Raw genomic sequence first — 24,903 nt, forward strand, 5'->3', positions numbered from 1 at the left:
TTCTGTAAAGGTAGAACACAAACTTAATCAATTTTGGTCATGTTTCAATTTGGAATTGAATGTGCAGTGTTCCCAATGCATTGATATTATGGAATTAAAAGCTATTCTAAGGATTTTGAGCATTATTCACTTTTTTAAACACACTGCTGTTATTCTGAACACAACTGTAGATTATTTTGTCGATAAAAAATTGTGTTAAACTCAGCGCTGTATGTAGATTGGCATTATTGTCCCTGTTGAATGTAAAGCATTTGTTAAAGTTTTAGAATTTTAACACGTGGATTTAACTTGAAATGATTTTATTAGCAGACTGTGACGATGTTGGAATATTTATACGTTCGCATATCCCAACCAATATTGTCATCAGACTCCATGAGAGCTTTGCACAGCAGTTATCACTGCCTGTTCCACTGGCGAGGTAAATTTCACTCTTCAAGTTGATCATTACTTTATTATTACCTTCTCATCAGGGGTTCAGGCTTAATTTTACTGCCTGCCACTCACTCAAGAAGCCAGGAAAAGCTGTGCCATTTAGCAGGCTGTGCATATGCAGGACCTGGCATTTCTACACGAGAAGATCTGACCTGGATCTTAGGCTATGTTTAGACGGAAACGATCTGAGAGAAAACGCAAAAGTGGCGTTGCGTTCTCACTTTTTATTCTGCGTTTAGACAAGAGTTTTGGGGGGGAAATCTGCGTGCATATTGTGACGCACAAGTGTGTGAAATTCGAAGTAGTATGCACGGCAGGCGGCTAGGTGGCACTGCCACACAACACCGTGCGCTTACGTAGAACCTTACTTCTACTTCTCTCCTTAGTAGCACAAAACCAAAACCTGTCGAAGCGAACAACCGCTTGTCTGGAAAGACGAGGAGGTGGAGTTGCATGTTTGTCTGATGATGACCGGCACAGTCGACCGTAATAAGCCACAGCACAGCACCCACGGGAGCACTACCGATATCCTGAGCCTCGCAGCCCTTCAGCCGCTGCTTGAGAGCGAGAGGCAGCGGACAGAGGAGGCTGAAGCAGACCCTCCTCTGACCGCTGCCACTCGCTCTCTCTCTTTCTCTTCATCCGCAACGTTGTCACCTACTCTGGCTCAAATGAACAGCCTACATATGGTCATTGGACTATAACAACCTTATCCACATTGTCGAAATCATTTAAATATTGAGCCATTACATTGAATCTTCTAAAAATCTTTTAGATAACAGGACCATATAATTTCTGTAGCCTGCTCCGTAACAACAGACTACCTCGACGCCTTTTTCTCGTCTCTCTCCACACCGCTGTCTTCAGACTTTTGCGTTTTTACCCTTTAGACGGTAACGCAACAGTGGAGCGTTTTTAAGATTTCCACTCTGCAGGGTGGTTTCACTTTTTTGCGTTTTTAAGCCCCAAAAACGCCGTCGCCGTATAAACGAAAGGCACATCAGATAAAATATTTTTTTGTTCACACCCACGAGCGTCATCGTGTAAACAGGGCTAGGTAGTTAAGCAGCGCTTTGTATTAAAAAAACATATTTTTCAATATTTAAAGTATGGCTTAACCTGCTCTTAAAACTTAATTTCAGCACATAATAAGGTCATTGAGTGTGTATGGCTGTCTCCAGTTTGCCAAAGCACCTGGATCGCCCCCTGGTGGCTGGCTGCAGTATAGGTCATAAACTCCGCCCCCTCCATGTTAGCGGATGGGACATGGTCCAAACAAAAAAATCACGTCATAAAATAAATTTTTCCCAAAAATGGTTTCTGTCATTTTGGGTAGTTCTGATCACGCTGATGTTTGTTCAAGTCTTAATTTTTCTTATTAAGTTTGGTTTTTATTAGTTATTTGATGCTATGAAAACGGGGTGAAACGTCATATTTGACATCTGTGACTGACTCGTATTAGGGTTGGGTATCGCTTGGGTTTTTTGTGATACCGGTGCTGAAAGGATACTTTTAAAACGGTGCTGGTGCCTGAACCCATACTTACAAAAAAAGAGCATAAAAGGACAGTGTGCAACAGTTGGGTGAAATACAGCCACACTTTAGGCCAGTGGTTCCCAACCTGGGGTCCGGGGACCCCTAAGGGGGGCGACAAAGATCACAGGGGGGCGCGAGTCTTTATCTGGTTTGAGGTAAAAAAAAAAAAAAATATTTGCACATGTTAAACAAATTCTGATAATACACTAGAACTCGCTTAAACTTGTAGGCAGGCTACTTAGTAGGCCAAACCTCCGGGACCTCTTAACCTGGGACCCTGCTGTCATCAGGTCAGCTGCTAGCTGCTATCATCCTTGTATTTCCTGCCGCCACGGCATCACTATTTTATGAATGAAACATGGCGGAGAAACATAAAAGTGCTGATAACTGCTCTGTATCAAAAAAGAAAGTAAGGGACAGTTACCTCACCTTTGGTTTCGGGGGGGGGGGGGGGGGCCCAGCTTTTCTTAGACATAAGTAGGGGGGGCGCCAAGGAAAAAAGGTTGGGAACCACTGCTTTAGACCATTTAGATTTAAGCATTTTAACCGTGTTTAAGCCAGCTACTAGCCAACGGGAGGCTAGCGGTATCTGCTGCCGAGTTTAATGTTATCTAGCGTCACGTGCAGTGATGCTTCTGTTGCCTGTAACGGCCGTTTTGGAGCACCAGAGTAAAGCGCAGACATTTTTTTTCTGTTTTTAAGATAATTTTTTTAGGCTTTTCCACCTTTTATTTATTTGGAGAGAGGGGGGGAAGACATGTAGGAAATCGTCACAGGTCGGATTTGAATCCTGGACCTCTGCGTCGAGGCATAAACCTCTCAGTATATGTGCGCCTGCTTTACCCACTGAGCCAACCCGGCCACTACAGCGCATACATTTAAGTGGCACCTTAATGAGGCACTATAATCCATAATTTCATCTAGTTGGCACCAAGTTTCGGTACCCAACCCTACTTGCAATCGGGCGAGACATCGATACCGCGGCTCCACCTCCCGATCACTACTGCGCAGACTCTGGCTCCAAAATTACAAGATGGCGGCGATCGCCCGTATCTGGGAGATTTTGGCTTAACTTTTGTACAGTGGGAGGAAGTAGAGATTCATCATCCATCTTTATATACAGTCTGTGATGGAAACACGTCCTGTACCTTTTTTAAAAGTGCAGATAATTCTGTGCAGTTTTCATTGTGAAATATGTGATTGTGAGGTTGTCTAATGTCTCATGTTACTTGCGTTAATGGGCTCCGTTTTAAAGTGTTTCCGCATCCTAGGAAGCCATTAAAAGTTGTTTTTGTTTTTTTTATATAATTTGAGCCAGACCTGTCTTAGTGCAGTCGAAGAATATGATGCACTACACTTACGCAGTATATTGCAACCTGTGGGAACTATATTTCAGTGAAATCATTTTGTTTGTGGGTAGAATATAGATTTCCTGTAAACTTTTGATTGATGAAAACTACCCCAGTACAGTAATGGACTAGAAATGGTGGTGACAGTGACTAAGTGTCTGGAGTTTGCCTTCGCCTCCCATTGTGGTGACAACTGAGTGCCCCCCGAAAGCACCAGGCACCCACACATGCACACACAGCCGTGCTATACAGCAGGGCACAATAGAGTCCTTTCTGTTTGTAAATGGATCTTTTCCTCTGCCCAACAGTAATTGTGTTATTGGGGCTAATGCTTAGGTTTGAGTGACAGTCTTGAGAATTAGAGCTGCAATTAGTTGTCATCTTTTAAATTAATCACCAACTATTTTAATAATCAATTAATCGGTCGTTTGTCATGGAAAAATTCTCTGATTCCAGCTTTTTAAATGTGAATTATTTTTCAGTTTCTTCACTCGTCTGTGACGGAAAATTGAATATTATTTTCGAGAAAATAATCGACAGATTAATCATCAAGGAAAATAATCGCTAGTTGCAGCCCTAGACGTTTGTGTAGATATGGAGTTGAATATGTTTTTAAACCTTTTTAATCTGACCAACTTTCTTCATAATTTAACCTAACTGTAAGAGTGTGAGAAAAGTGTGAAAAACATGAAAATAATCGTGAGTCGCAGCCCTAGAGTCAAAGTGGTAGAGCAGCGCGAATACGTTCGTGCATGGGCGGGGTGTGGGCGTGCTGATAGTTTCCTTGACTCCATTAATTGCTCTGCTGTCACTTTTATCAAACACGGAAAGAGACTGTGTGACGGTGTGCATGCTTGCTTTTGCTGCCAAGCACCGATGCAAAGCAGATCAAGGGTTGGCCATTTCATTATTGATTTCCACCTACGTGTAAAGGAGCCAAGATGTCATCTTTTGGCTGATTGTACTTTTCAATTATTTACACGAGTAAAGAGCTTTCACTGGCTTTGCCTCCCATTTGTCTTCCCCTCACTATGTCAGGGTTTTCTCACATTTATATATTTGCAGCACATATGCAACTAAACATTAATGTAGGCCACTTAAAAAACTTTCTGACTTTAAATCTCAAACTGAATCTGTTATTTTAGCTGCTTCTCGATTCAGAGACTTTGAAACACAGATGTTTGCGAGTGCGCATTAGAAGTGTGTTTTGTTTCCCACTGTAATTAGATAATGACTAATCTGCTTCCTGATTTACGGATGGACAATGTAGCTCCATAGGACGGGCCAATGCTTGTGTAACTTTTTCCTTTCTTCCAGGTGTGAACATACAGTTTTGTTGGTGGCGGAGGGGTCTCCCTGTATGGTCCAAATACCACTCAGAGTAAACGCTGAAGTAAATGTAGTTGTGTTTATAATTTAGCTCCTTCACTGTGGCCACTGGGCTGCTGGGTGGCTCAGCGGTTAGCACCCTCTCCCCACAATTGTCTCCTCAGGTCAAACCTGTCAACCTGCAGGAGGTGTGATGTTTGCATGTTCTCACTTTGTCCGCTACGGTTGTCTTATTTTTTACGGTAATTGCTCATAGGTGTGAATGTGAGTGGGTGCCTTGGTAGCTCACCTGGTAGAGCAGGCGCCTATATTGAGGTTTACTCCTCGACGCAGCGGCCGCAGGTTTGACTCCGCCCAGCGGCCCTTTGCTGCGTGTCATTCCCCATTCTCTCCCCTCTCTAGTCTTCATCTTTCCTATATGAATAAAGGCCTAAAATGCCCAAAAAATAATCTTTAAAAAAAAACAAAACAATGTGACTGTGTGTGTTAACTCTGGGATAGACCCGACAGAGCACAAACGTCCCAAAAAACGGCAAAAATTACGGGGGGGAAAAAGCGGCAAAATGTAAAAAGATCCTGCAAAAACAAAAAACGCTGAAAAAAGGCAACAAAAACGTCATTCATCAGTAGAGTTATTACACTGTGGTACAACTTTTATCATTAACACAATAAGCAAGATAAAAGAAAATGGGACATAGCTGCGCCTTAACACTTATCATATATATATCTTGTGCAATACTAGGCAGTGCTGTGCCTTTATTGTTTTCACAAATTAAGGGTTATTGCAATTTTCATAGTAGAAAAAAAACAAACATTTAGAGTTCTTATAGACTCCATGGATCCAGTCTATGCGAGAAGAAGGCTAAGGGGTGGCTTTGGGTAAGCTTTGTCGATGCTTACTTAAGAGCTGCAAATATGATTTGATTAATTGTCAATTATTAAAATAATCTGCAACTATTTTAATTAGAGAATAATCGGTTTGAGTCATTTTTATTGGGGAAAAAAAGGAAAACGTCTCTGATTGCAGCTTGTTAAATGTGAATATGTTCTATTTTCTTCTCTCCTCTGGGACAGTAAACTGAAAATCTTTTTTTGAGTTGTGGACAAAGCAAGACATTTGAGGACGTCATCTTGGGCTTTTTGGGAAACACTGATCTTGATTTTCTGACATGTTATAGACCAAACAACGAATCGATTAATGGAGAAAATAATCGTTAGTTGCAGCCCTGGCTTACTTGTACCTGTTTCCTGCCTCCTGCAGGTGGTTCTTCGGGAAGATTCCCCGGGCCAAAGCAGAGGAGATGCTAAACAAACAGAGGCACGACGGGGCCTTCCTCATCAGAGAGAGCGAGAGTGCACCAGGAGACTTCTCCCTCTCTGTGAAGTAAGTAGCGCCGCGCCAATGTACAGGAGGAACACGATTCACACTCAACGCTATTTACTATAAATACAGTTTAACACATTATTCTCGTTACATCAGTGTACCGTTTCCTCACAAGTGATCATGTTCATATGTTTCCATACTTGGTATGTCTGAGTCATCAGCACAGCCTCTTCCTTATTCTTGTGAAGTCTCAGCGCTGCCCTCTGGTGACTAACGTGCACCAGTTATGATTTGTATTTTGTGTGTGTGTGTGTGTGTGTTGGATGTCTGCCCTGTGAGATTTTACAGTTTTAGCTGACACGTACAGACAGAGCTCATTTCCTCTTATCCATCTCTATCCAGTCCGTCCTTCCCAGAAGACACAGCAGTTCACAGCAGGTCACATGTAAAGTTGACGCCAAGATATGGATCTTAATTACTCTCTGGACTGCCCTGATTCCACTTTACCATGCCAACAACAGACTAATTCATTTGACTAATACTTACCAGTCTGTCACAGGGACATAAATCTTTCTTATCAAATGCATTACCTGTGTGAGTGTTCCACTATCTTTTTATTTAAATCTGTGATTTGCCGGCTGTCAGAAACTGTACCTTTTTGCTGAAAACCCCCTCCACCCCTCCTCCTCCTCCTCCTCATAGTTTCCGTCTCTGTGCCCTCGTGCAGGTTTGGAAATGACGTCCAGCACTTCAAGGTTCTTCGTGACGGAGCTGGAAAGTATTTCCTATGGGTGGTGAAGTTTAACTCCCTCAACGAGCTGGTGGACTACCACCGCTCCACCTCAGTCTCTCGCAATCAACAGATCTTTCTGCGAGACATAGAGCAGGTCCCCCAGGTAAGAATCTACATCCCTGAAGGCCGTTTAATGCTTCTGCGTATTATCGGCGGCATACCCCCGCAGACCCCTCTGCGTCTACGCCGTAGCCTGACGTGCCACATCACTCGGCCGTGGCTTGGTAGCGTTGAGGGTTAACTTTTCCTGCTCCAGATTTCCCACCGTGGTCAGAAAGAAGTTTAAGTTTGTAAGTTTATTTGATTAGGACAATGCACATTAATCAACATTTCTGTAAATGCGCCAGTGTTAGCCAGTCGGCTAATTAAAGAACAGGGGAGACACTTTGTTTCTCTCATTATGACTCTAGAGTCACTACTCATTCTGAAGCTAATCACCGTCACTCTCTCACTTCTCCCTCACTCTACCACCCACTCCCCACACACACACACACACACACACACACGCCGGCTCGACGCACACACCAGCGCACAAGTATCAACATCAGGCCACTTACGTAGACTACGGAGAAAGCTCTGCGTGGAGCCTCCGCAGAACCATAAAACGGCCTTAAGAGTGAGCACATTCTAGCATCTCTGCTTTACTCTACAACTAAAATCTCAAAAAAAAAAATAACGTTGCTTTTAGAGCTGCAAAGATTAATCGATTTAGTTGTCAACTTTTAAATTAATCGCCAACTATTTTGATAATCGGTTTCTGAGTAATTTGTTATGGAAAAAAAAAAGTCACAAATCTCTGGTTCCAGCTTGTTAAATGTGAATGTTTTCTAGTTTCTTCTCTCGTCTGTGACAGTAAACTGAATATCTTTGAGTTGTGGACAAAACAAGACATTTGAGAACATCATCCTTTTCTGTCATTTTATAAACCAACCAGCTAATTGAGAAAATAATCAACAGATTAATCCACAATGAAAATAATCGTTAGTTGCAGCCCTGGTATCCTTCAGACTTTTTTACAGAATGATGTGGTATATAAACTATTTAGAGGTGAATAGGGATGCAACGATTATAGATTTTGTTGGTACAATTATAGTCTGAAGAATAATCACGGTTTTACGATTATCGCGATTATAATGGATTCATTTATTTCACTACTAAAGTATAAAATAAAACAGTCAATATGTTATGTATTGCTGTCTTTTGAAACAGAACACAGTAACAGTTTTGCATGTTTTGAAAACGATAATATGATCAATCATCAACCTTTTTATTTAAGTAGAAGTAGAAAAGATTATAGAGACTACAGGTGAATCAGTCACACCACAAACAAAGGCCAAGTCGGCAACAACCGCGCTGTCCTTCAGGCCCTCAAAAAGCTAGAAACGGTCCTGCTAGCCGGTGTTTCTAAAAGTTGGAGGAGCTGCTAGACGAGATGCACCTGTCACAGGGAGCTGTGCAGCATGTTGCCAAGGAATAAATGCGATGGAGAGATCTCTTTGTTGCGGAGTTTTGACTCGTAGGAATGTAACGTCATCATCAATGCAGTTACCGTAAATGCAAATGTCGGCTGGTGCTTGGCCCTTTCTCTGATCTAGATCACTTGTGGGGAAGCTAAGCCCACAGGACTGCAGAACTAGGAAGAGAAAGGGCGTGTTGGTTATCCGCTTAACCACATGCAAACCATCTAATTTTCTCTTTTATTACACACAGCTAGTCATGTTTTATAAGCACCCCATATAATAAATTTAAGGAAGTAAGGAAATTTGTGTTTGGTAGATTATTTCTCTGTGGTAACAATGCTTTTTGGCAAGAAATCTTATACCGTTGGAAAGCCTGCTTAGTTCCCTTTCAAATGGTGTCCCATTTGTAAGGAACATGCATTTGTGGAATGAGCAGCAGCGCTGAGTTTGTGGGTTGCGCCCATGAAAAATTTGCCAAATCTTCTCTGCCATTGCCAAACAACGGTATAAGATTTATTGCCAAAAAGCATTGTTACCACAGAGAAGTAATCTACCAAACACAAATGCCCTTACTTTTTGTGCTAAGTTTAGATGTAATGATGGCCGACCCCAACGTGTCTTGCATCCGGGCGCTGGCAGCATGGAGGGGCGAAGTTCATCATGTACTACGCTGCAGTGAAACTGAGCCGCTGGTTGAAAAGATTCCCCGTTTAACTCGCTTAATAATGTAGCAGGGCTGAATATTTTAGAACATATCAACCCAAAAAAGAAAGCAGACAAGAAACAGAACTAAGGAACATGTTATGTCCGTCTCTCTCGATCTCCTCCGCTCTGTTTCAGTATCGCACACACAACAGCGCAACAACGCAATACCTTTTTAAAAAAACAACCGCAACGAAGTAGGGCTGAACGATTTTTGAAAATAATCTAATTGCGATTTTTTTCCCAAATATTGCGATTTCGATTCGATTATTTTTTTAAGCTTTGTCTTCTGTATTATTCAACAAAGACAAACAATAAATCATTTTATAGTATGAACAACACACAATTACACACTAGACAGTTAAAAAAGTAAAATTATAGTATATATACACACACACACACAACAGTGTATTTTTTTTACAGTGCACAGAGAGGAGCTGCCTCCAGCCCCTCCCCCTCGTGAAGTTACGTGCTGCCGTGTGCACTTGTTCAGAGAGGCTATCGTTACGTTAGCATGTTGCTGGTGTTCTTGTTCAGAGAGGCTATCGTTACGTTAGCTAGTTGCTGGTGTTCTTGCCGTGGGATTAACTGTACTAATAAAACTGTTGAAACCCCGCGGCCACGCTGCTGTGAAAGCTCCCCGAACGTCATTTATCAGTCTGGTTGTTAGTCTTTCAGTGGCAGCTCCTCCACTCATATCTTTATAACGGAGCTAACCGCTAACCGGCGCTAACCGCTAATCAGAGCTAGTTGCCAACCGAGCCTTCAGTTCTGCGTGTCTGTATCCATTAACTGCATGTATGGACTCGAGCCAGAATAAAACCCTTCATTTTATTAAAATGGCTGTAAAAGTTTTAAACTACAACTCAGAGTTGTTTGAATGACAGAAATCAGGTGTTTGCCGTCAGTATTAAGGAGCTTGCACACTGTTCCAACAAACGCCAACAAACACCAACAGTTGGGTCAGTGTGGGCCGGCCGTCTGTGTTTGTTGGATGGAGTTGGTAGAGGTTGACATGTCCGGTCTGGTCTGGTGGAGTTGGTAGAGGTTGACATGTCCGGTCTGGTGGAGTTGGTAGAGGTTGACATGTCCGGTCTGGTCTGGTGGAGTTGGTAGAGGTTGACATGTCCGGTCTGGTCTGGTGGAGTTGGTAGAGGTTGACATGTCCGGTCTGGTCTGGTGGAGTTGGTAGAGGTTGACATGTCCGGTCTGGTGGAGTTGGTAGAGGTTGACATGTCCGGTCTGGTCTGGTGGAGTTGGAGAATGTCGGACCAATGTCGCCCATTTTCCAACAAACGGCAACATTCTAACAGCTCGAAATGCTGTCTCTTAAATGGGTGTTTTTTCTGGCAATTAGTGGAGTAACCATAGTGAGTAATTCCTCAAAAACTTGAGGAGCAAAACGGGCAAAATTCACAAAAGCTGGAGTATCTTCTGAGCGAAGTTCTTGACACAAGTTAGGATAGACACCCTGTTTAGCATGTCGCAATATCCAAGGTTTACACCACAGTCTCCTCCTGGCTTGTCTTGGTTGCCGTCTCTCCTGTACACGGCTAGCAGCTTTACAGGCCAGGTAGACCAGAACTACTTTGGCCACATTCAACAAGGTCTCCACTTCATCCATGTTATGTTAAACCAAAAGTCAAATAAGAAAAGGTAGGACTAGGTGACCAAAGTCAGTCTTGTCTGTTACTGTCTGGGCCGTGTGGACTGGCAGTTGCTTTTATGAACATTTTAAAGACGACCAACTGACAATTGCCAACAGCTGCCAACTTTACAATGTTGAAGTTTGTTGGTATTTGTTGGAGCAGTGTGCAAGCTCCTTTTTTAAACTGTAGGTAAAGATAGCAACTGTGAGGCTTAGCTAAAGAGCTCGGCACTAGTTGTATTTGTGTAACCTATAATAAAAAAAAAACCCCGGACATAATAGCTTCTCTGTGAAAACTGTAGATTTCATTACAAACTTTTGCGAGAGTCTAGACATCAGTAGGCGGGGGAAGTTAGCTACGGTGAAGGTGGTAGCCTGCAGCTCTGAGGGACAGCTGCAGGGGAAAGAAGAGAGGAAGTGTGACCAAAACCACAAATAAAGAGATGACAAGAAAGGTAAGACAGTCTGAGGGAAAGCGAGACAGTGGTATACCGAGCAAACGGGTCTGTGATAGATAGCAGGGAGGGGCAGAGAGATTGTGTAGAGATTGTGTGTCAGGATGCTATTTATTTTTGTAGAGTACGATCAACCATTTGGAATTTTTGTTTTGTCACACATTTTAAATTTCGCAGCAGGTTTTTTTGCCTGCACATTATTAATTACAATCATGGAATGCAAACTTTGTCGGATATTATCCCTCCTATATTGTACAAATCGTATAAACCCAGTGTCATACTCTGGAGTATTTGTGGTGGAGAACATTGAATATTGAGAATATTGCATAACCAAGGTCAGCAATAACTCAGGAATCAGTGTAAAAGTTAAGTTTTTGAGGATTTTTGTTGGCACGTCATCTTATCGCACCCTTTCTAACCCTCGCAACCTCTCTTTCCTTCCTTTTGATCGCACAGCATCCCACATATGTGCAGGCGCTCTTTGACTTTGACCCCCAGGAGGAAGGAGAGCTGGGTTTCCGACGCGGAGACTTCATCCAGGTCCTGGACAACTCTGACCCCAACTGGTGGAAAGGAGGCTGCCATGGTCAAACGGGCATGTTCCCCCGCAACTACGTCACGCCTGTCAATCGGAACATGTAAAACAGTCAGACCATGTAAACAACAGCAAACAGCCACAACAGCAACCTATCACCACCACCACCACCACCATCATCATCATCGTTCTCGATCTCATCAGCCCCCATCCAGCCCCCCCAACCACCCCTCCACCCCTCTTCGCCATCCCACGATAACAGGAGCAGACAGGAAGAACGCAAACAACTGAAAAAGAGAGAGGTAAAACAGGAGTAGTGCTGTCGTAGGCGTCGCTGAGTGGGTGGCAGCTGAGCAAAATCAACTTTTTTTTACTTGTGCAGAATGTTCACCTCCCCAGTGAACGCCTCAGCGAGGACTGAACTGTCTTTGAGGGAAATCTAAATGCAGAGAAACTAAAGAGTAGTGCACCATCCCGTGGAGATAACCAAATGATTCTACCGCTCCCACAGCTGCTTCTGTCTTCTCCTTAACTTCTTAACATTCTGCCTTCCTTTTGTTTTTCTTTTTCTTTGCCGCATGTTGTTTTAATCGCCTAAAATGAAATGCCTACCGATAAATCCTAACTCTGTTTTAAAGAAGTTAAAAAAAAAAGATTAAAAATATAAAAAAGAAGAAATGGTTTTAAAAAAATGTACAAAAAAGAAGAGAGAGAGAAAACAAATGCAATCTACAGTACAGCAAGTTTCCACGTCTGAGATCATTGGCACCTGAGCATTGTACATCAGCCATCGGCTGTATAAATAAATCGACTATAGAGAGAATCCATTTTTTAAGAATATATATATTATATATTTGTATGTGTTTGTCTGTTTTACCTCTCATCACAAATTGTATTTTTTTTTTTTTTTTTTCCATTTGTAAATTATGTTCAATCTTTTGTTAGTCTGGATAAGACCTAGTAGTTTTAGGATGTGCTAAATTGTCAGTTTTGTTTTGTCTGAATCTATCTGAGGGCTCTCAGATAATACAGCGTGATATTTAAGGGGTCATAAATTCCATTTGAAAAGGTTTCTCTTGTCTATAACGCAAGGAAAGTAACGTTAGTTCTCTGAGAAGAAACTAACCCTGTCGGGAAGCTAATGTTGACCAGCAAGTAGAGCCATGAATGCTGCAAGAAGCTGTTGTATTACAAAGCCCTGTATAAAAGGTCACAAACACCTTTTTCAAAAGCCAATGTATTTATTGCAGCCATTTTACTTGGGCAGTGAATGTAGCTGACTTGGAGTCCACAGACATTAACATGAGGGAAGCAAGGTCGGAGAACTGAACTACACAAACCATGCAAGCGATTTTTAAAGACATGCTGAGACAGTGATGATGTCGATATTCATTCAAGCGAGTGGTGTATGAGGATATGTACAGGTAGTTGACGTGCATATTCACAAACATTCATTACATGCATGCATACGCGAGACGCTCTCCTCCTTGTTATACCTGCACGTAGCAAAGAGGCTGAGTTTTGGATAATCACATTGTGTAATCACCAGTGCTGATGCGCAGCTGGCACAGTAAACAGTTCAGAAAACTGAGAGATTGTCTTTTATGCTAAAAGTTGAGAGATCAGCTTCAATGATGTAAAAGTTATATTTTTTTTTTCTCTCCTTTTGTCCAATGTGGCGTGTTGTCAAGCACTTTTTTTGTCAAACATTTTGATTTCTGGTCCTGTGTGTGTGTGTGTGTGTGTTTGTGTTACTGGTTTGTGTTTTTTTTGTTCTCTCTGGATAGTGCCTTTCTCTCTGGTGTTTCAGTGTCTCCGACCTGCTACTTTGAGCCCCCCCTCCCCCTCCAGTCCTGCAGTGAGAAACGGTGTACATAATCCAACCTGTCCTACCCAACGATGCCCTGCCTCCCCTTTCCCCGCCTCCTACATCAACCTTCACCTTTTATCCTCACCAACATGGAACTCTTCTTATTTAAGTGTCTCTCGCCTTGTCTTACCTAATGATACTGTTTTTGCTCGTTTGTTTTTTTTATTTGCATTTGTTTTTTTGTTTCGTTTTTTTTCAATTAATAAAATGCAATTATTAAAAAAAAAAAAAAAAAAAAGGAGTATTTTTTTTTTTTTTGTGGTCTCTTTCTTAGTTTTTTTTTCTTAGGAGGCAAACCTACAAGAACGACTACCATTGTGATCACTGTTTCACTATCTTTATTGTGACTATTATTGCCACCATTCACCACTCCCCCAACTGGTGCCGTCAGACACCGCCTACCAAGAGTCTGGGTCTGTCCGAGGTTTCTTACTAACAAAAAAGGGAGTTTTTCCTTGTCGCTGTCACAGTAGCTACTGCTAATGCTTGCTCTTGAGGCAACCACTGTAATAGTTGGGGCTTCGTAAACTACAGAGTGTGGTCTAGACCTACTCTATCTGTAAAGTGTCTCGAGATAACTCTTATGATTTGATACTATAAATTGAATTGAATTGAATTGAAACCTCATGGACCTGAGTGGGAAATGATTTAGAAATTCTGAAACGCACTCCCCACGTTCTAATACCCACACTGCCATCCTAAAGGCCCGGACACACCGAGCCGATAATCGGCCGTCAGACAGTCTGGCGAGGTCGGTGACTGGAGTCTGTTCGGTGTGTTCCGTGCCGTCGGCCGTCCGAGGAGCCGTCGTCCTTCATTTTGGCCGATTTGACGTGTATAATCAGCGGGGTGGGCACTGCCGGCAGTCAGACTCAAATGACCCATCTGATTGGTGGAGAGCTAACCCGGAAACGGGGAACGGGATGAGCGTGACTAGAGTCTCTCAAAATATGACAAATCTTTTAAACTGACCTTTGTTGATCTGAAATGAAGACAGATTCAGCAACTGCACGGCCTATTTCTCTCTTCAAATGTTTTCAGAAACACGTTTCGGTGAACTATTTTAGGAGATCGTATTCTGAACGAGCCGCCATGACAGTCTCTTTGAATTTCCGGAGAAACCAGACCCACGTGACGCGTTCGTCCAATCAGCTGCCAGTTTTAATTTTTTGGGCGACAATACAGATTAGCGCCGCCTGCTGTTATGGAGACGTATTACGTCTTGTCTCTTCGGTCTGTTCTGAGGCACTTTTTTTTTACCAACTCGGGGAGACTGATCAGTCACACTGCCTTTTCTGCCAAACCACGATCTTTTTCCTGAATTTAACTAGTCGTCGCCGCATGACGATCACTTTTGCTCGGCTTAACGCTGTAGCTGTATATCCCTATAGCCACAATCTGTTTTTCTGGTTATTGTGACCCACAATCCTTTGTGCAGAGGGTCGAAGTATTATGTCCCAATCTGCGTGCAACAGTACATACGGGCATCAACAATACTTCATAAAAGTAAAAAGTTCTCATGTTCAGCAGGCTACTAGTCTATATTGACAACGTTCCCTTTCAGGGATTGTTCAGCTGCTGCTGGAAATTCCGGCAGATGGCCCTCTTTTCAGCCGGATGTCCGTCCCCTTCCTCTTTCTTTGTGTTGGCGTTCTAACCTCTGGTGGATTTGTGAGGACTATGGTTAACTGCTCCTCAGATCTCTGCAGGGTAAATCTAGACAGCTAGCTAGACTATCTGTCCAATCTGAGTTTTCTGTTGCACGACTAAAACTACTTTTGAACGTACACATGTTCCACCAAAACAAGTTCCTTCCCGAGGCTATTTTGTAGAGGCGCTGGGTGCATCCCATGGCCCTTATTTGGTAGCTCCTTGACTCCTCGCTCCTCTGAACCGGAAGTTGTTCTGTCCCTCCTCGGTGAAGGCCGTCTCAAAGCTCTTATTTCTGCCCAGACGAGCGAGCATCGAGGAGGGATCATCGAGGAGCTACAGGCAAGGATACACGAGAGCAGCCTTCCTGGAAGCCGTGCAGCTGAAGGAGTTCCTAACTCCGCCCATAAAGCTGAGGAATTCATGGGACGCTTTAGAAGAACGGACGTCTAAACACATTTGCTCGTTGCCTCTCTCCCCCCGAGATTTCCTCACGTCTCTCCCGTGCCACCTCGGTGGGAGGGACTAAGACGCAAGGAAGGGAGGCAAGTGGAGGACTCAAGGATGCAATTTAAGCAAGATGAGATGCAGCTACTGTCATTGCGTCCTGCGCTTAGCGCCATCCAAGACGATTGTGATTGGTTTAAAGAAATGCCAATAAACCAGAGCACGTTTTTCTCCCATCCCGGAATCCTGTGTGGACTAGCCAGACCCTCCTCCGCAGCGCTGTGGAGGAAGGTCTGGCAATGCGAGACTAGCAAGCTCCAGATTTTCCTCCGTAAGAGGGAGCTATTCAGTCATGTTGAATGGTTTAACGTGTGCCAATTTCTGGTGTGGTACATTAAGTCAATTTCTCATTTTACTGTTGTGTCAACATTGAAATGTTTGTCTGTGATATATTGCAATAGTAGCAAGAACATATAGGAGGCATATTGTCAACAAACAGACTAAAGTTACACAGCAGTATGTACAGTATATCTAAAGTTTGCTAACATTAGCCGCAATGAGCTACTTTGAATGGCCAGTGAGTGAGGGCAATGCTTTTTTTGCTTATGAATTAAACTTTTCATTTACAAAAGGAAATATGGGGTATTTCTTCTTTGAAATGTTACCTAGTCTAGCTTTAATATTACTATTGACCTTTTTTCCCCCCAAAGGTTTAGCTTAAATAATTCCTCTTCCCTCCTTGTAGGCAGCCTGTGGTTTCTACACATGGCCGTGCAGTATGATAATCAGCTTGCAGACTTGAAACTTGCCTGTGATGAGTAATGCATCACCGTGACTATCAGGCAAGCTTGGCACAATTGCTGTTGCTTGTTGAAAGCACATTGGGGGTTTTTTTCTGTTTTGAAGGAACGTCAGAAAACCAGGGTTTGGGAGCAGCATTCTTAGCTCTGATTTGATATCAAACCTCGCAATTACAAAGAAAACAAATATAACAAAAAGAACCAAGCTTTTCCACCAGTACAACATATTTTCAAAATCAATCCCTGCTTTGAGCTGTGCATGACGCCCACAACAACAATGAAAATACATTTAAAACAGTACAGTAAGCTTATTGGACTTGTTATAAATAGGCCAAAAAAATGCAGAATAGATTAGGGATTCCTCTTTTTTTTGACATCCTAACATTAGATGATGATTAGATGATCTTGCCCATCGAGACTCGAGTTTAATAATATATGCTGCTATGCTGGTGTCACGTTAAATCATCTTTATATATAATCTACAAACGCATAGGAAATCTGCCTACTACAGAAGTAGCATCTTCACTGCGACCGAAAGAGATCTCTTCCAGGCTACACAGCAGTGGCAGTGAGTCAGACAGTAGGTTTAGCTAAACGCCAACTCAATACATGAGACCACATTTCACTGAAACGCATCCAACGTGTCTTTGTGCCTCTCGAGGTGCAGATGACGTGCATGTGTCAGTTGATCTGCAGAAGCAGCGAAGAGGAAGCTGATGATTTCATTTCTTGAAGAGAAGCCCGGGGTGCTCTGCATGCAGCGCTCTGCTGCAGCCTGGAGACATCTTTAACATCACGTTAGCCACGGTCTGGTGCACTGTCTGCTCCACATTTGGACTTTTAGCACTCCGAGCAACGCTTTCGCTCTTCTCTTCAATCTGGTTTCTCTCCGCTTTCATTTTTGTCACCAACTGCCTTAAGCAGACACTGTTACATCAGTGTTGCTGTCCTCTTTCTAGCCCTCTCATCTGGAATTTATGTTAGTTATGAAAGATATCAGGCTGCTCCAGTGCTTCTATTCATCTCTATGAGATTTACCAGTAATGTAACCCAGTGAGACATTTGCTCTGTGGTCCCCGACAGTCTTGTGTAAAGTACTTAAAAGCAATACTTGTATCTTACCGGAAAATGACTTTGGTAGAAGTTAAAGTCACCTTTTAGAAAAAGTCAGTCCCTCCAGGATTTCGCGGCCTTTTTTTGAGATTGTTGCGGCCCAAAATGCCTGATTTTGCGGGAGCTTTTGTAAAAAAAAATTGCGCTAAAAGTTGCGATGTCTTTTGTATGTTTGTTGCAATGAAGTTGCGGGAGACAGTGAAAGTTGCAAAAAAGTTGCGATTTATTTTTTTGTATAGTTCTTTCAAAATAAAAAGGAAACTTGTTTTTGGGGAGAATAAAATTACTCAAATGTTGGTATAATATGAAAATGGCTGGTGGATTTAAGACAAAAAATAATAATTTATTGAATGAATCAAATTTGAACATATGTGTCAGTGGCTTGTTGATCTTTACATTGTTAGTTATTTTCCTATCCTGGCCTGGGACACACATTCATACGGTTTGATAAAGTACTGACTTTAACTTATCATTGCACTTACAATAACAAGGGTAGCTGTCCTCAATTTAGGTCATCGTGTCGTCTTATCTCCTTTTTCTCCTGCATCCACCGTGTGTGTGTGTGTATGTGTGTGTGTGTGTGTGTGTGTGTGTGTGTGTCTGTCTGTGTCTGTGTGTGTGTTTGTGTGTGTGCAAGCGTCAGTCGCGGGGGGGAACGGAGCAGTAGCCCCACCCGCTGCAGAGAGCCGACAGCCAGGATGGAAACGGCAGCAACTTCAGCGACTTTTAAATCGTTAAAGTCTACATTGATGTTAAAATGTATCGGACGGTCTGAAATGTTTCGGTCTTTCGCTGTACGTTTTGTTGGTAAACGAGTCACACACGTCTCGTCTTCATATCACAAACAAGGAAATGATCAACCCGTTCTCAATCCCGATTGGTCATTGGCTCTCAGAGTGCACTTGGGACTGCTGTGATTGGTTGAAGTCGCGGGAAACTTCAGGTTATTGGTCAAATGTGCGGAAAAGTTGCGGCCATTGGTCAAAATTGCGAGTCGCACCAAATTCGCGGTGATTGGATGAATTTGCGTGAATTGGCTCGATCGCGACATCGCGAAATCCTGGAGAGACTGAAAAGTCTTAACACACCAACCCGACTGCCGACCGTCGGACTGATCAGTCGGCTCCTGTTTCCCCGAGTCGTTCAAAATTGTGCCTCAGAACACACCGAAGCGACGCCGACTTGAGCGTACGTTCTGCGCGTGCCCGAGACATAACACGTCTCCGTAACAGCAGGCGGCGCTAATCTGTATTGTCGCCCAAAAAATGAAAACGGGAAATGACGGAACATCTCTCTAGACCTGGAAAACACAGAGCACGCTGTCATCAGTGGCGATAGTAGTCAAGAAGGATCGCTGTTGTCATTATCGTTGTTGGAAAATACGATGGCTCAGACTGATCTCATGAAGTGGCGTATGTATGACACGCCAATCCGTATGCCATTTTGGCGTATTATCAAGACGCATAATCACTTTTTAGCGTGTTTATCAACGCAGTTTGTCCATTGACCTACATTACGTGTGAATTATCGCCGTAGCGAGTAGTATGAAATGACGAAAGTCCGCGGATGGGTAAAAACACAGGACTTTCACCCAGGAGAGCAGGGATCGCATCCCGCGTGTGGCGTTTTATTAACCTTTTTTTTTTTTTTTTTTTTTTTTTTTTAAGCCTTCCCCAATGTTCTTTTCCTAAACCCAACCGTTTATTGTTTTCCTGAGCATTTTTTTGTCGTTTTTTTTGTGTTACTAAACCCTTTCCCAATGTTCTTTCCCTAAACACGCGTGTGACGTTCTCGCGATAGCACGGCACGTTCTCTGGATATTTATTTTATTTATTTTTACATCCGCTGCATACAGGATAGCTATAAATGCATACAGATAACACACCATTTGGCTTTAGGAAAGTGGTGTGTATGTTTACGCAAAGTCATGATGCATGATGCCATGTTGGATGGCTAGTAATAAGAAGATACTGGCGTGGTCAGCTCTCCGGCTTCTTCTTGTGGAAGAGGAAAGATGTTGTTAGCCAAGGGCTAGCACTCCACCAATCAGATTGGTCATTGAGTCCGACTGCCCACTGGTCGATTCATCAAGTCAAATCGGCCAAAATGATGCCGACGGCTCCTCTGACTGATGACGGCACGGAACACACCGAACAGACTCGAGTCACCGACCTCGCCAGACTGTCAGACGGCCGATAATCGGGTTGGCGTGTCAGCGACTTTAGAGTATCTGATATTTACTGTACTTAAGTATCAAACGTAATTTTCTGATATTAAATGTGCTTAATTATTAGAAGTAAAAGTAAAACAACTTTTGGGGCTTTCTTATAGTAAAGTGTACTATTCAGGGTTTCCACACAGCATTCAAAGTCTGACATTAACAAAGAGAAAAACAGAAACAGAAATGTAATTCTTTTGAGAGGCAGAATCTTTCACTCCAACGTACGAAAACACTTCTTGCAAATACGGCAAAGTAGTAGTACTTTGTTAAATTACAACACTGGTCTCTGTTGACCACTGGTGGCACTGGCAGTTATTCAAATCAAATGAATAGGAAAGTTTTCTGATGTACACTACGTATATAAAACTATATAAATAATAAATCTTCTAAAGTGTAAGGCCTAAACTCAAACTCTGCCCCAGGGGGGTTTCGCCTCTCAAGCTTGGCTATGCTGCCATATGGTGCTGCTATAATAGCCGTTCCAGCATTAAAAGCCCACTGTTCTCCACTTGTTTGGACATTTTAAGATGATATGAGGATTTGCAAGTGAGTAGGACATCTCGTGCAGAGTTGAGAAGATTATTATCAGCGTGTGAAGTAGTGACCTGTTTGTGCCAGTCTCTCACCAGTATAATTATAATCATTTCGTCTAGACGCTCACATGCATTGACATGGTTGTTCATAGATAGTATTCGAGGTAAATAAAAATAAGAGGTCTAGATTTGGTGCAAAATAAACTCAGTTTTGGAAAATACATTTGCAGTAGGATGTGTTTATGTGTGTTTTAAGCCCCTAACATCTCCTTTGAACACCATTGAGCGTAGGATGTAGGCATTAGAATAAAGAATCAAGGCTTTGTTGTTTCCTGTATATGACGGGAGTATCATGGATGGATTACTGAACAGGCCGACCGGCCGGGTACAGGCCCAGCAGCCCTCGGACCTACGCCTCTGTATGAGACGACTGTCTGAAAGTTGGAAAGTCAATCAAACAACTATGAAGAGACCCACACAAAAACAACAAGAGATGCAAAACAACCACAAAGTGACGCAGAACAACCACAAAGAGATGAAAAACTCGTAGGAAGAGATGCACAATGGTCACAGAGAGCTGTGGTGTTTAGTGTCTGTTTGACTGTGGGTGTCTTGCTCCTATATACTGTATGAGGGGGGAGGGGGGGGGGGCGTTTACATGTCTGTAATGTCTCATAATGTCAATGGTTGCAGTTACAAATAGCAGCAACTTATTGATATTTCATATTAAAATATTTAAAGTTGTGTATTTGGCATTCATTTGTTAAACCGCTTAAACAATGTAACGTGTATTAATGTACAGAACCTTCTTTAAAACTCTGGACCCCCATTCAAAAGTTTTTTAAACCTTAAAATCTGACTGCTTCCGTCATCTTGAGCTCTTTAGAGTCTATTTCTGCCCATGTTTATTGTTACCGTTGTCACCTGGGTTGGCAGAAAGTTAACCCTCACTAGCTCCTGTAATATGTTGAATTATGAACTCATGGAAACATTCTGTGTCCCTGTGTAGGTGTCTGATATGTGATAGAGTTATCAGATCAATAGTTTTAACTGTATGAGCGCATGCATTTATCTGGCATGCAAAGGTTGATACTTCCCACTGCCCCTCCCACAGGCAAACACAAGTAGATGAATGAGACACACTCTCTTGCCCCATGTCGAGCTGTGTGGCTGTTTCTTGGGTGCTTTCAGGGTCACATTAGATTGCAATCTGAAATTCAAAAGTTGCATTCAGGCCTAAATTTCCCTGTGCCTCCAGAATTATCCATCAAATTGTGTCAGAACATTTTAATGAGTCAATTTAAGTTGTTTAACCACTATTCAAAAGCCTGTGTATTGCAAACAGTGTTCTTTTTACTTTTGCTTGTCGTTTACCGCCGCTGCCAAAAGTCTCATAAATAGCCTACCTAGAAAACATGAAATAAGGTTCAAATTTTAGGTTCAGATTTTCATTTTAAGCTGACTTAGTATATTGATACCGGTGCACGCTGTCTATTCAGTTATTTATGGTATATTACTGCCACCTACTGGCTGATCTCCACACTACCTGGAAAAAAAACTAGTAATGTCATGTGTGGGGGCGCTGTTTCCTTACTTCAACCATTACAGTGATGACTTCAGCCACTTCCAGGTATTGCTTTGTTACCATGAACACATTTGGCCTGCATATGTGATCGTTTTGTGTGAATGTGCGGCTTTTCTGACATAATATGTTTAGTGTTATGGTTCAAAAGCATTATTTAAGTAAAACTACGCCAAAATGATTTGCCGTTGTCGGCAGGATTCGAACCTGCGCGGGGAGACCCCAATGGATTTCTAGTCCATCGCCTTAACCACTCGGCCACGACAACTTATACCACAGACCCATATAAAAAAGCAATTTATTCAAACATTATTAAACATAAACCCGATGTGAACGTAAAGTCGTATCGTTGAAATCCGACTGTATAATAAAACGTGTATTTAATATAGCACCTTTTACAGACAAAGTGACAAAATGCTTCACTTGAGAAAAAAATGTTGAAATCATCATCAATTTAGTCATAACAACAGCCTGGCAATAATGTTGGGGAGAGAAAACTACAACTCGACCAACTCGACTCGCCTCAATGCTGCGTTCCAGACACAATTTTTAGCCCGTAAATTACGACTTCAAGTCACGACTCACGACTTGGTAGCGTTACAGGCAGAGTCACCACAAACCCTTCAAGCTAGCGTTAGCTAGCGGCCACCTAACGTTGACGTTAGCTAGCGCTGGCTAGCGCTAGCTGATACTAGCGATTTCTAGTCCGCGACATATTTTGGGCTTCATTTAATAAACATAACCTGTAGTAGTACACATTCGTATGTGTATTGTTTTGATTACAATGTGCGGAATTACTTTACGTTGCCTATTTATGTCTATTTATTTCTATTTCTCACCGTTAATCACCGGTGTCTGTACAGCATCAACAGGGGGCGCCATTGTTGTTTATATATATGTATGTGTGTGTGTGTGTGTGTGTGTGTGTGTGTGTGTGTGTGTGTGTGTGTGTGTGTGTGTGTGTGTGACGTCAAAAACTGTAACTGGTGCTGCGTTCCAGACACAATTTTTAGCCCGTAAGTTACGACTTCAAGTCACGACTCAAAGTCACCACAAACCCTTCAAGCTAGTTAGCTAGCGTTAGCGATTTCTAGTCGCCTACATATTTTGGCCTTAATTTAATAAACATAACCTGTAGTAGTACACAATCGTATGTGTATTGTTTTGATTACAATGTGCGGAATTACTTTACGTTGCCTATTTATGTCTATTTCTCACTGTTAATCTGTACAGCATCAACAGGGGTCGCCATTGTTGTTTATGTGTGTGACGTCAAAAACTGTAACTGGGAGAACAACGATCTGGTACGAGTTCACGATTAGTAAGTTACGGGTTTGGCTGCCGTTCCAGGGCACTTTCACCAGTAGAAGGTTGTGAAAACACGAGTTACGGGTTGCCTGGAACGCAACATTAAGTTATATTTAATTTTTGGAGCATCATAGACTTATGTCTTTATTATTGAGTTTTTATCTATTTCTCATCCTGCCTCTGGGGTTTTCCTCACGTTTCCTCAGCTCCTGTTTTTATTTTTAGTGATTGCTTTTATTTAGTGTCTGTTTTGTTAATTACAAACACTGACACTTCTGTGTAGTACTTTGCGTTACATTTTATAGAATGAAAAGTGCTATACAAATAAAGTCTGACTGATTAAAAGGGAAACTGCACACAAACATAGGCCTATTAGAAATCAGTGGTGTGACCAAACAAGGCAAACCAGATTTGTGTTCACTTTTAACTTGACATGTTGCGTAATGTTTCCTGTTCTCTTCTACTTATGTATTATTTACTAGATGTATGGACGATATATTGTTAGGCTACTTATACATGTTCTTTCTTCTCTGTTACCTACCTAGTAGTCTCGCTTTGCCAGACCCTCCTCCTAGGGACTACGTACGTAAAGTAGCATTATTACATTTTCTTGCATGTTTACATATTGTATTTTATACTGATGTTCATTAACGTGCTCTGTCCCTATCAAATAAATAAATACAATAAATTAAAATATGAAACTAATTGTGATTCATTATCTTTTCGGTCATTACACTTTGCATCAACCTACATCCTGGACTATACACCTGCCCATCGCACATATAGCCTACTATAGGCCTACATTTTTTGCACATTCTGCAAAAAATTTTACAGCTATTTTGTATACGTGTTTCTGTATTTATTGCTAAGCCAAAATTGCGTATTTTTGTAATGATAAAACCAGAATATGGCACTGAGAATTATGTTGTATATAATTTGTCAAAAAGGCAAAGATCTTTATGTGCTCAAGTGAGATCTGGGGTTATACCTTTGATTGTTGAAACAGGACGATATGTTAATTTAGAAGAGGAAAAACAGATCTGTCCCATCATGTGCTGTTTGAATGATATAGAAAATGAGTTCCATTTTGTTTTCTACTGTCCTTTTTATTGTGAACAGCGTGATTTTTTGTTTCGTAGGATAAAAGCAGAGATTGACTTGGTAAATATGGATGATGCTCAAAGACTGAGATGGCTGTTCACATATGAAACATATAAATTAGTCAATTATCTAGATAAAGCTCGGGAGAAGAGGAAAAAAGCTCTTCATCGAGATGAATTGTAGATGAGAATTTGTTGTTTGTGTGTGTGTGTGTGTGTATGTGTATGTGTATATGTATATACATGTATGTATGTGTATGTGTGTGTATTTGTATTCATGTATTCCTCCGAATGATTTGTATATGCGACAGGAAGATGTTTGTTAAATAAGTAATTTTGTGGTGTCTTGTAATCCCATTTGGGATGGGCCAAAATGTTTGGCATGACACAGAAATAAAACATAACTAAAAAAAAAACGAACTAAACTAACTATAACTGTTTATTTCATATTGATGTTCACTGTTTGTTTGTTTATCCGACCACCAATGAAAATTCCTCGTACGTGTAACTTACTTTGACAATGAACCCTTTTCGGATCCTGTTACTTGTAATGTTCCCTTTTTTGTTACCTGCCTACGAACAAAAAATTAGCATTCTTTTTAACTCCGGCATGTTTACATCTTGTATTCTATACTGATGTTTATTAACGTGCACTGTCCCTATCAAATAAATAAATCAAACTTAAAATATGAAACTAATAGGGCTGCTCCCTCTTA

The 24,903-nt window shown here is 41.9% G+C and overlaps 1 protein-coding gene and 1 non-coding gene across 2 annotated transcripts in view; one reads left to right on the plus strand and one right to left on the minus strand.

Moving 5' to 3' along the window:
• grb2b (growth factor receptor-bound protein 2b) overlaps positions 1–12,247 on the plus strand; it is a 53,643-nt gene extending 41,396 nt beyond the window's left edge. The window contains exons 4-6 of the mRNA XM_031321019.2: positions 5,908–6,030; positions 6,698–6,866; positions 11,485–12,247. Of these exons, the coding sequence (XP_031176879.1) occupies positions 5,908–6,030; positions 6,698–6,866; positions 11,485–11,670 (478 nt within the window). The 3' untranslated portion in view covers positions 11,671–12,247. The remainder of the gene's footprint in view (positions 1–5,907; positions 6,031–6,697; positions 6,867–11,484) is intronic.
• Positions 12,248–21,965: 9,718 nt separating this feature from the next.
• trnas-aga lies at positions 21,966–22,047 on the minus strand. The gene has a single exon. It is a non-coding gene; the product is annotated as a tRNA-Ser (tRNA).
• Between the last annotated feature and the right edge of the window lie 2,856 nt (positions 22,048–24,903).

This window comes from Sander lucioperca, chromosome 21 (assembly GCF_008315115.2).
Source record: "Sander lucioperca isolate FBNREF2018 chromosome 21, SLUC_FBN_1.2, whole genome shotgun sequence".
In the NCBI taxonomy this organism is placed as follows: Eukaryota; Metazoa; Chordata; class Actinopteri; order Perciformes; family Percidae; genus Sander; species Sander lucioperca.